The 13,521-nt window shown below is 33.9% G+C and overlaps 1 protein-coding gene across 1 annotated transcript in view; it reads right to left on the reverse strand.

Annotated features, from left to right (window-relative positions):
• The window catches only part of LOC147074567 (zinc finger SWIM domain-containing protein 4-like), a 171,494-nt gene that overhangs the window by 57,449 nt on the left and 100,524 nt on the right, over positions 1 to 13,521 (reverse strand). The window contains exon 3 of the mRNA XM_085944090.1: positions 7,469 to 7,596. Within this exon, the coding sequence (XP_085800216.1) occupies positions 7,469 to 7,596 (128 nt within the window). The remainder of the gene's footprint in view (positions 1 to 7,468; positions 7,597 to 13,521) is intronic.

Raw genomic sequence — 13,521 nt, forward strand, 5'->3', positions numbered from 1 at the left:
ACCCAATGTCATTTATAATACAACATATTTAAGAAATCGTGACAATATGACATTCATAGGTATGGGAACATTTTTTAGATTTTTCTGTGTGGTCTCTAAAATTCCGGGATATTTTGGGTCCCGTTTGTGGTTTAAGCGGAATCCTGGACAGTAAATTATTCTCCGAGATGGCTGGCAACCCTGGGTATAATACGTAATAAATATGTTACACAAACACAAACCAGTATTAATGTAGTATAGTGTTTACATAAATACTGAGTAGGTACCTATTATTATGATAGAATTAGTGCAATTATCAGTGGATACCAGACAACCTGGACTGGAATGAGGCTATAAAGAAAATGGGCCAAAGTATGTGGATAGATTTTCACCATAGGGCATCATTACTAAAGGTGAAATGGAGTACGTATATTCTACCATCACCACGAGAGGTGCCCTGGTTTGTAGTCTCCTTTGACGAGGAATGAGCTTAAGTTAATACTGAGGCTAAGAACAGGGTACACAATGGGCAAAAGATTTTTGATGTCCTCGTGGGAAGAAGCGAATCGCAACTCTGCGATGAATGTCATGTTTTAGAGGACATTGGACATATAGCACTACAATGCCCTAAATATGAACTTCACAGAGTACAGCTGCGAATTGCGGATATCTATGATAATGTCGACGAATTGAAGGGTATCCTGATGGTGGGTAAGACGGAAGAGCTAGGCAAAATTGTAAAGTTATTTAACAGAGTAGAAGTGAGGACCTGATCGACGGATCCCCTTCTAGAAGAGAAGAGGCGATATGACAGCGAGTCGCAGTCAAAGCCTCGGTAAAAGCACAAAAAAAGTGCAATACAGGCTCTTCATATAACTTTTTAATCCACTTTCGATCTTTTTATTGGAACTAGGGAAATTCTCTATCAAGTGGTCGGTGTACCTAACCTACGCGTAAAACTTGTGCATACTTGGACATCAATCAAATTCTCCTTCGGTGATTTCAATGGCAATGAAACAATTATGCAAAATAAAATATTTCGACCTATGCACTCATTCATACTTCAATAAAATCTTACACCACCGTCATTCATGCGTTGGAAGGACAGTATCAAAAATGATGACATACCTACTCCTCAATATAAAAAACTGGGTAGGATACACAAAAGATATTGACTTCTCATACTGGGGGGGGCTCAGGGTTTGATTCCAGGTGAAGTCACAATGCATAGGTACATGTGATTTTCATAAAGCCTGTGTTTCTGTAATTATTTCGTTGCTACTAACTACACCAGTGTTTACCAACCTCCGGTCCGGTCCGCAGAGAGTAAAGTTGTCCCCCATTTTAAAATGCATTTGCCAAAAATTCCAAACGAATTTTCATTTTAAAAAGTAATCCCTTCATGGAAGACGACAATCGATGCGCAATTGATAGTCTAGAAAACGGAAAACTAATCGAATTGTCTTCTGATGCAACATTGGTATCCAGACAAAAAATACAAACCTTTTTAGTAACAAAGACATTAAAACATTGTCAACATTTTTGACTAGGTGCCGATTTTTTGAATAATAAAATGCCTAATTCTTGTCAAATTTGGGATCACGAGATTATCAATATAATTTTTTATCGTGAATATTTTACTAAAATTATCTCGTCATAAATTGTACTAATGGTTTTATAAATGCGTTTAAAAATTAATAAATGTAAAAAATCTTTACACCACTGCACATTCATGTACCGAAATATGACTATATTCTAAAACATTAGAGCGAGAGGTTTAAAAGAATACTATTTTATGTAACAAAAATACTTTATGCAGTCATCAAATGTTTAAAATAAATATAAAGGATAATAAGGCTTCAAAATTATATAAATAGATTATCTACAACGTTTAAGGAGTGTCCAGGATCATGGTTTGAAAATACAATAAAAACTCAATTTTGACCTACGACGAGCATGTCCCCCCTTCATAATAGTTTTTTTGGTGGTCCCCGAAATAATATGTATCCTATTTTTACCGGTCCGCAACTGTAAAAAGATTTAGGAACACTGAACTACACTACTGTAAATATGCCTCGTTGTCTGTTGTAGTGTTAAAAAGAAACAATTTTTTTAATATAGAAGTTACATGGTATATTCGAGAGTGGAATCTTGCGAAACGCCCATGATCCACGTCTGCGACGATGACACCACCTGGTGACGTCGCTACAGTACTGACACGCATGAAACCGAACCACAAAACTAACCTGGAGGGAAAATGAGCTCAGGAAGGCTATGCCAAGGATAGCTTTATGATACTATACAGAAAGACTAAGGTGTGGTGTTGGTAGTCATCAAGTGGGTAAGGAAAGCGGACTGCCGTTCAGAAGTTTGCATGATGTGGACAAGATGCAACCCTGGCTATAGAACCACAGAAATTAAAAAAAAAAAAAAAAAAAAAAAACACACACTGAAGAAGGGTCGTCGCAGAAGATCGGGAGGTGTTGCGATCTTGTTGTAATAAACTTTTTTATCGTCACTATATTTTTACAAAGTTGGTGGATCAGTATATGCATATGTTATTATTAGCTTGTGTTACGTCGTATTGTCTGTCGTATTAAAGCAGGTTATTGACGCTATGGAGGAATATTAATGACTCGGTCAATCACAAAGGGCTGACTGCATTAAATATTAAATATGTCGTGATTCAGACTCAGTACTATACTGGTGTGACATCTATACCTATAATAAAATTAAAGGGTCTGTCATTTAAAACATTTTACATAATAAACTATTATTTTATACTATATTTTATATATCTATATTGAATATACATACCCACATAATTTGAAAACATCTCATGCATCATAATATACACACTAGATAAAATCATATCTTAGAAAAAAGTAGGTACGACACCCGACGGGACTTGAACCTGTATCTGCTGAATTTGAGCCAGTATGAATTTCCAATTAAGCTACGGGCATCTTAGTTGAATACGACGATTTTAACTAGTAGTTGTCACATGAAATGCAAATGATCAGCGTTTTGACTATTTCCAGGATACCTCAATATAAATATTGAAGTATTTTGTTACTACATAGGCCGAACCGGAGCGCTCGATAATTTTACGAAAATATTAACACAATTATCTAATTTTATGCGTATTTTATAATAAGAGTGTGTAAGATTCTTTTGTTATATTGCCGATCTAGCGGTCAAATTATTTTTCCACGAGACGGAGCGAAAATTTTGGGGATCTTATGAACCGGAACGGCGCTCCGGTGCGTTCCTGTCCATTTCGAGCCCTGTACATAGGTACGTATGTCTGTTTGTTACGCTATAACTTAACTACTGGATCAATATTAATGAAACTTGTACAGATTATAGACCACATTGTTACCTGTTAGTAACAATTTAGTAGAGTTTCATCTCAATACATAGATATCTCAAAACAATCCGAAATTACAAGATAAAACTTCTCGAAAATAAGGCACTTCCAACAAATAATCACGAGTAGTAAAGTGGCCATATTATAGTGGGGTGGTGGGGTGAGTGCTGGTGGAGGGGTGCTGCACACCCAGAATCAACCGTTATCAATCTCATTGATAAAAAAAGATTGAATCGGTATATTTCTTCTCTCTGTAGGTATATCTATATTTCCGTATTTCAAACGAACAAAGTCGTATCACTATCACTAGTAGATAGTAAATGTAACGATCGATATATTTACTTATGGCATTATCGGTTCGATACACCCACCTGTTGTTATTAGTTGAAGTAGATACAATACACCTATACCTATTGAATAAAATTAAGACTTTCTTTTGAAGGAAGATATTTGGATAGCATCGGCGTTTTAATCAAATTTACTTTATTACAGACCAGATAGGTACACACTGTAGAACAGTGGTTCTCACGTGAAATTTAACTGTGGCAGCACAAATGACATTGACAGTTCTATGGAAACGTGTGGTGGCCGCACCAAATTTCACTTTTGTTATGATTTCAAAAATTAAAGCTAAATTTAATTTACTAAAAAAATGGATCAATTTATTTATAGACAATTCCATTTAATAAAAGACATTTGAACATTTTAGTACATATCTATTTATTTAAAAATAATGCAAATCGAAATTCATCAATACCAACTTCTTTCTTCCAATGCGAGCCGCATGGCTGTTTCTAAATTTACATTTGACAATTAGCTTCGATATTTGTTTTTTATGAAGTTCATTACACTGAATCATCTTTCACAGTATGCAGTAGTAGGAAAAATCGACAATATCTATTAATAAAGCAATTGTTGCCAATTCTTTGAATTGATTTCATTCTCAGAAACGGACTATTTCACACATGAGCTCATCACAAAAACACATTATGGATCATTTGAGCGTGGAAAAAAAAATTAAGACGAGTAGTGTGTATTCATGTTTTTACCAGTTTCATGATTTTATAAATAAATTTTTGAATTATTATTTTGTGAAGCGCTGGTGGCCGCACATGAGAACCACTGCTGTAGAACCTAGTATAAGAGTTACCGAGGCCATTATTTCTGACTTATGATGTACATAATTAAGATTTCATCCGTTTTTGTGAGGATAGTTATCAAAGAAATCGTAAGCATCAATTTGTTTGTTGACATGCTTAGGGGTTGTCAATATATGACGTATTTTTCTTCGTGTTAAGATTTTTACCGATTAGTTGAAAATGAAACAACAAAAAGACAATATCTAATAGGTACAGTGAGTACAATAATTTATGCGACTGTCGTGTGTATTTTAATAAAGGCGTGAATTGCAATATTGCGATAGGGTGCGTTATACGTGGTACCCCATACCAACCAACCGCACGGCCAGTGTGTGCACACATTATGTAAATACGGCCCTGCCCTCGCGCTAATCCGCGACGAATTGAAACAAATGGCGACGCGGGGTAAAAAAACATAATCCCCAACGTCTACTCTGCAAAGTGAACTGATAAAAGGGTTTCTATTTTCTAAACTCGACAGGGTATAATTTATTTAACTATTGGGATTAATTTACGCAAGTTATAAAATATTAAAAGAGCATTCTTACACGACTACTAGTTAATTGTCATAAATGGCATTTGTAGCCCTATACAGAAATGTGCATCTAGCGAAAGATTATTGACAAAAAGATGACAGCAAAAATACCTAAGGGCAGTTCCATACCACCATACCAGTCGCGAAACGCGGTAGATAAACACAGTCTGTATTGACTTCCTTTTACGGTCTCAACGCTAAAACATTCAATGTGGTTCCATAGGCCCTGGCCGAATTCAAATTAGCAATACCCAATGCGGGTAGGCAGCCGGTAGACGAATTATTGTTTTCAATAAGGCATTTTCTCAGCCGGCATAAATTTCCTTTGCCTTAGCATCAAGTAGAGTAGTTTGCGTGCCAAAGTATTTAAACCCTAAAACATTGCTGTAAAAACGACAGTTTTATGTATTAATACTGCATCTCGCTCTATATGCATGCTAGTAACCACTTAAAGTATCTACTATTCTAATCCATGCCATGCAGTATTTAATATTATTATAAATTAACAGTGGCAGCTGTGAATAAAAACTATATCTATTTTGTCAGGATACTTTGTCCACTGTTGTAGAGAACTGCAAATTTGTAATTAAAATGTCATTACCTACACAAAAAAAATATTAAGAATAAAACAGTTTGTTGCTGAAAGGCAACAAAATGCAATTAAGGGTTAAAAATTTGGAGCCGCCGAAATTCATAGATATGGACATTTTGTCAGTTATCCTATGTACACCTAAATCAAATTTACCAAAATCGATACATATTTTAAAGGATTTATTTCTGGTTCCATAATAATATGTCTGGTGTACTATAGAGGTTCACCTTGGACCTCTACTATTCATTTTATACCTATATATTTAACGTCATCAAGCTGAAATATTTTTTAGCGTATTGTAATAATAGTTTATTCATTTGACAATGGTGTGACAACCGAGATAGCGACTTGTACAATGTGTAAATAAAACTCCAACAATCTTACTAATGTTGATTAAGTGTCCCTGATATCGATCTAATAAACCGAGAGTTTCAGCCGATCAGTTTTTTATTTACTCAATGACCAAGGTGTAAAACTGACATGATAAAGTGATAATAAGTACATGTCATGTTGTAAATGTCTTCAACGTGTAATTTGTAATATTCAATCATGACAATATACCTTGGGAAATAAAATATCAATTGACGGTGAACGTATGACGAGATTGCCCGTAGAACCAAGCTGAAATGGATTGCATTCGGGCGCTGAATCTATATCTCCAAGTGACTTCCCAGTGTGTCTCAAGGGTAAAGCGTTCAACCGATGTGTGCTACCAGTGTGGAAACGTGGACTCTAATATATTAGAAATGATTAGTAGCGAACGTGACATGGACATGTGCATGTTGAGCATAACACGGAGAATACAAAAGAAACCAATGGATAAGGAAGCAGACACGAGTACGCGATGTTATAAGCAGATGAGCAATGGGCTGGCATGTCGCTCGGCGAGTGGACAACTGCTGGACATACAGTGGTACCCAAATGACACTAAACGACCAGAGGGACGCCCCAAAACCCAAGTATCAATAAGGGGTAGCTACAACTAGGGATTGCAATACCGAATGAAAATACTAATGCCGGTATTTCCTGTTGAATCCGGTATTCATGAAATATATGGAAAAACAGAAGTATCAATCAATAAATACTTAAAAATAAAGCTCTTAAAAATATTAACATTTTATACCACGTGCCATTGCTGATCTCCAAGGGCATTCAAGGGCAACGGAAGTAAACCAGACATCGCGTAATCCAATAAAAATAGTCATGTTAAAGCTATTTTGTAAATAAGTACATTATATTTCCACTTTCAATACCGAAGATATCAGTATTGCCCGATTTTTAAAACCGGTTTTCCGGTATCGAAAAATACTGGATTACCTGTTTTGAAATACCGGTATTGCAATCCCTGTATACAACTAGGCATTTCAAACAAGTATGAATACTTTTTTTTAAGAACACTTCAATACTTTGGCAACCTTTACAACCTTCGCAGAATAATATTATTTAATTTTGCTCCGTTTCACGTGAGAAGGATTTGGTAATACCTACATTCTACAGGAGCTATAGTCTGTATGAACGACGTTTAAATGCGGTCGCCAAAAGCTCTATCAATGTGGGCGCGAAAATTGCCTCTGCCTTGATTTTTGATAAATAGGGTCTGACAAGACGCACCCCAGCTGTTGATAATGATGATTCAATCTTGAAAACAAGATTTGAATTATTCTCAAAAGAACTGAAAAAATATTCGTTTCAATTTAATAAATAATATCCCTCCCCATTATTATAACAATATGATTTTGAATATTTCCGCACTGTGGGAGGGGAGATCCATACCATACGTCTTGAGCGGAATTGGTGTATAGTCCTATCATGAACTTATATAAAATGTAATATTAATTTGTAGAGGTACTCACCCGATATAGGCACGCGCAGGCGCACTGTGTCGGCATTCCTTATCCGGTGGAGGGAAAGCGCCACCACGTGCTGGCACCAGAAGATGTCGCGCGCCTCGCAGCTGCATGTCACTGACGTTATCTTGCACCTGCGCAATGGCAACATTATTATTATCATCGTCGCCGCCATGTTGTTTATTTGTAAAAACAATAATATAATGTTCGTTTTGACAGCTGGATAACCTACAATTATTATGTCAAATTTATGAATTTTACCGTCGAATAAAATTAATTTCTTGCGAATCAAATCAAATAAGGCAATTCGTGGAAAATTTTGACAATTATTATAATTTTTGTGTGAAGGAATATTGTTCAAATAACATACTTGATCAAATGTATGGAATTTTCAATTTAAAACCATTTAGGTACCTACCTACATATTTCATAATGCATTATATTATATTTTTTAATTGGCTCTACAATGATTTTATTACAATCCAATGTGGATATTGGCCGCCTCACGAAGAGATACACCTACCTATTAACAAAAAACAATTTTCATTTGATGAGATGCTCAACCTATTAGGTAAGTCCAAACACTTAAGAACATACTTACATATTTAAAGAAAAACATGTGAATTTGCACGCGATCCAAATTTGAAATCCGCGACTGTATAAACTATAAGACGACACGTTACCGCTCGGCCATCAAATTTGTATACTTAATGTACAATAATATTTTTGGTTCTTGTCTTTTTAGTGGAAGCCATCGGCAAATTATTTTTGAAAATAGCCGATATACTGGATTATTTGTTGGGTTAGATTAGGTCAGCGATTTCCAAACTGGAAGGCGCGGAGTGTTGCAAAGGGAGGCGCGAAAAGTTTAACACAATTAACGAAGCCACAGGTTTGCAAATGCATAGTTTATAAAACGGTCGCTAGTTATAAACTACACAGTCCTATAAAAAGTTGTTTGCAAACCTGTCTGAAAATATGGAAACTAATTTTATAATACCCCATTTCTATAGTATATTGTGGAAACGCGCTGGCTATCTCGTGAAAAAATGAAATATAAGGGTCAAATCATAATGTTGAAATTTGAGGCAAATTTGTTTAGGAACGATAATTTTGTTGTTAAACTGAAAAAAATGAGTGAATAAATCAACGCAAGGACCACTAATGCATTCACTGATTTAAAAAGACAACGTGAAGGCATTCATAAAAAAATGGAGCTTTGGAAATCAAGATTACAAAAAAAATAAGTTCTCCATGTCCCCACTTTTAAATGATTTCTACGCCAGATATATTGAAGCAAACAAAAATCTATTTACTGAGTTCTTGGTTAGTTTGATAATGCACTTTTCACAGTATTTTATGTATAGTAAAAAAGTCGCCTGCGGCGCTGCTTTGTTATAATATATATGTGGTTGAAAGATCCTGGCCTGGGGGCCTGCTTCAGGATGTGGAGCCCATGATAGAATCTATTGGTCAATGAACGATGATGAATTTGGATCTACTATTGAAATTGATTGTGCTAATAAACAAGCACATTCGTCAAGCAAATTAATTTAAAAAATGAATATAATATAGAAGTAGGTAGTAAAACCTTGTTTATTTTTATGTATATTTTTTCATTTTTGTATTAGTACGTTGTTCACTATTTAAAAAGGTATTTCTATTATTTAATGAAATCAAGGGGGGCGGAGGCGCAAGATTAGATTTTTTTTAAAAGGGAGGCGTAGTAACATAAAGTTTGGAAACCACTGGATTAGGTTAGCATTCTTGAATTTATGAATTTTGCCGAAATCGGCCATGAAAAATACGGCTGTTCTCGCATGGTTTCAAATAAAGAGACCTGTACCATATTTTTATTTGAGCAGTTTAAACTTACTTATAATATAATTTATTTCTCTTCGTTAACCGAAAATAGTCATCCACGTACTATCGTTATATCAATACTTCGGATTTCATAACAAACAAGAGAGCTCAAAAAATTCGGAATTGAATCAGAATAATTACTAGGAATTAACATATTATATTTTAAATCATACACGACAATTCTTATTGTAATTTAATAATTTTGAATCAATAGTACGTAGCACGGCAATAGATGGATAAATTCTAATCTAATGAATAATCATGAAATTATATACTTATTCGTGCCGTGAATTTATCTGATAATAACACGATATCAAATCGAATAACGGTCACGTTTAAATAAGTGAATATATCAAGTAAAGTCAGTAAACGGTGTTAATTTTATTGGTAAATTGTTAAAAGACAGGTTTATTGAATAAATTATCCATGCATATAATATTTCTAAAATAAACGAAAAATATACGGATGTTGTACTCGTAAGATATTTATTATTGACATAGGTAGTTAGTTATATCAGGTGATTAATCATTGAAATCCTAGAAATCTGAATGCCTAGGAACATAATCTGTGTCGCTCTTGGTATAGTTGATTATTTTCTGTCCGTCCATCCAGGCTAGCCAAGATTCTGGGGAAAGAATAAAGATGGGAGTGTGGCGTCCGAAGCCTACAAGAAATTTGAGGAACCCAACATAATCTAAAGCACCAGAATCTACTGGCTAATATGGGCATAACATTTTAAGCCAAGGGTTCACAAACTTTTTCGTCAAAGGGACAATTTTCAAATCAAAAATATTTGGCGAGCTTCTTTTGTAAATATTTTCTGTTTTTAAAAAACATAAGGCAACATATAAAAAAACATATGTTTGTGTAAACTATAATATGTTTAACTAAATATACTTACATTATTATTACTCTTATATACTTACTAAAAAATAATATTTAATTTTTTCACCATTTGATTTATGCATTGTTTGTTTGAAACTAAATCCTGCAATCTAAGCTTAAATTTTGTGGTGTGAATATGCAAAACCGATGTGATATGGTTGTCTGTTAATTTTGATCTTAAGTTTGATTTATTAATGCTCATTGTAGAAAATGTTTATTTATAAATATAGGTACTTCCAAATAAAGAAGCCATTTGATGAGCATGTTTAAGGGGGGACTTGCTCGTCGAAGGTCAAAATTGAGTTTTTATTGTATTTTCAAACCATGATCCTAGACACTCCTTAAACGTTGTAGATAATCTATTTATATAATTTTGAAGCCTTATTATCCTTTAAAATTATTTTTAACATTTGATGACTGCATTAAGTATTTTTGTTACATAAAATAGTATTCTTTTAAACCTATCGCTCTAATGTTTTAGAATATAGTCATATTTCGGTACATAACTGTGCAGTGGTGTTAAGATTTTTTACATTTATTAATTTTTAAACGCATTTATAAAACCATTAGCATAATTTATTATGAGATAATTTTTGTAAAATATTCACGATAAAAAATTATATTGATAATCTCTGTGATCGCAAATTTGACAAGAATTAGGCATTTTATTATTCAAAAAATCGGCAAGATTAACACATTTGAAGATGATTCTAAAGATATTTATTATAAGCTATGTCTTTGACCATTCAAGTGTGATAAACATCTTATGAATAATAATTGATTTATAATAATTATTGACCTAAGAATAAGGTAGTATTTTTTTGAAATACGCCATTTCTTTTGTCATTCCCCAGTGGTTAAGCTACAACATACGGCCGTAGCCATAAATTGACAAACTATAATTGAAGTAGGGAGTAAAATGATATTAACGCGCGTGTTTGAACACATAGCTTATAATAAATATCTTTAGAATCATCTTCAAATTTGTTAATCTTGCCGATTTTTTGAATAATAAAATGCCTAATTCTTGTCAAATTTGGGATCACAGAGATTATCAATATAATTTTTTATCGTGAATATTTTACAAAAATTATCTCATAATAAATTATGCTAATGGTTTTATAAATGCGTTTAAAAATTAATAAATGTAAAAAATCTTAACACCAATGCACAGTTATGTACCGAAATATGACTATATTCTAAAACATTAGAGCGAGAGGTTTAAAAGAATACTATTTTATGTAACAAAAATACTTTATGCAGTCATCAAATGTTTAAAATAATTATAAAGGATAATAAGGCTTCAAAATTATATAAATAGATTATCTACAACGTTTAAGGAGTGTCCAGGATCATGGTTTGAAAATACAATAAAAACTCAATTTTGACCTTCGACGAGCATGTCCCCCCTTAACTATATTTGGATATAAAAATGAAAATCCTTTGTAGAATTCAAATAAATTCTTACTACGATAAGATGATTTTGCTTCCACAAATTAATAAATTGCAAATCTATTAATTCAAACTGCATATTTACGGGAACAGCGTCCGGGTTACATAAAAAGGGCTCTTGAAAAATATTAAAATTAACTCGATGTTTCTTTTCTGAATAAAAAAAAATGATACAGATTTAACATAAATCTCGCGGGACACATCAAAAAGTCACGCGGGACATAATTGGCCCGCGGCACACACTTTGTGAACCCTTTTTTTAAACGAATGGAGTTGTATCGACCTGCCCGGAAAGTGTGATCTAAAGAAGATGAAGAAGACGTCTGGTGTGTGGTAGTTTATATTTAAATACTTATTTGTTTTAGAAAAGTTCATATTATACCTACTTATATAAATAATGTTCTTTTTAACACTACAACTGGACATTAGTTTAGTGAAACATTAGTATAGTCTGTAATGTAAGTGAAACAATTACAAACACCTAGACTGTGAGAAAATCACATAAATATATTGTGACCAGGGAACTCAGAAATAATGGGAACTGAAATACATAACGGGTAAGGGGATAGCAGGTAACCGACTCGAGTAAGGATGAATCCGGGTTAAACGTACACACGTGTCTAGAATACGTTTAACGTCGACTAGTTAAAACTGCTCTCGGTTTATGCATTTACGCTCCTTTAATGTTGGTGTATTACACACACTATTGCACGTGCATAATGCGTAATTCATTTTCGTAGGACACTCACACATTCAAAAGCCTGCTTCACCATGCGGCGTATTGAATATAGCCATTGGCATTCTATTTATTATCTGTTCTGTAATTGTGACCTTGATGGGGATCGAACCCGGAGCCTCCGGGTGAAAGGACTGAACTACGTAGTGGACAGGATTAGAGGATATCATAAGATATACCGGACTGGGGTCGACGTCTCTAGGATGCTAGCCCCCACCCCGGGCTGTTGTGTCACGGCCCACGAGCGATGATGTAATTGTAAAGAAACATCGAATGAATAAAAAGGTAATCAAAGGATGTTCATGTTTTAAATACGCCATGTCAAACGAAATATGAAAAGATTGCATCGAAACATCGAAGAGGTAATAATCGTATTTGTATACCTAACGTCCTAACATATCGAAATAATATTAAACTACATATTTATTTATCAGTAGATACCTAATTAGATCGCTGTTAACCTACATATTTTTATACAATTATTTGCCTGGACTATCTACATAACGTTGGATGAGAAGAAATCCTTGTTATTTCCGTCAGACGTCTCGGTCGGGATAAAGGTTGTCAGCAGTAGCGAAGGGTGGATGTAGGCAGTTAAGATCCACCATAAACAGTGGACATTAAACTTTGTCAGTCATACGTATTTGTTTGTATTGAACTAAGACTACAGTAATGTATAGATGGTGGTGGTTAGTTTTTAAAAATCAATTATTAAACCCTGCATTACCAAATCATAATAGTTTTGATATACTTTGGGCGTAACGACAAAATATGCACACTTTTTCATTCGTATTTATTCATTTTCGAATAGATAATACATATACTGTTGGTTTTTTATTTAATTCATTAACCCCTGCCTAAACCAAATATACCTAATAGATACAAAATATTATTCTATCTATAAAATATCCAAAGTTATGTATCATTTATTTGCACAATTTAAGATAGTTTATTTAGACGAGTATTTTTTGACATTATGGCTAGGTTCGATTGAATTTTAAAAACTAACCAACACCGTCTGTAAATAATTGTAGCTTTATTTCAATGAAAACAAATACGCATGACTGACAAAGTTTAGTGTGCACTATTTATGGCGGATGGTAACCGCCCACCTCCACCCTTC

Source organism: Rhyacophila brunnea, unplaced genomic scaffold (genome assembly GCF_057557595.1).
Source record: "Rhyacophila brunnea isolate RB1 unplaced genomic scaffold, BYU_Rbru_1.0 scaffold_16, whole genome shotgun sequence".
Classification (NCBI taxonomy): domain Eukaryota; kingdom Metazoa; phylum Arthropoda; class Insecta; order Trichoptera; family Rhyacophilidae; genus Rhyacophila; species Rhyacophila brunnea.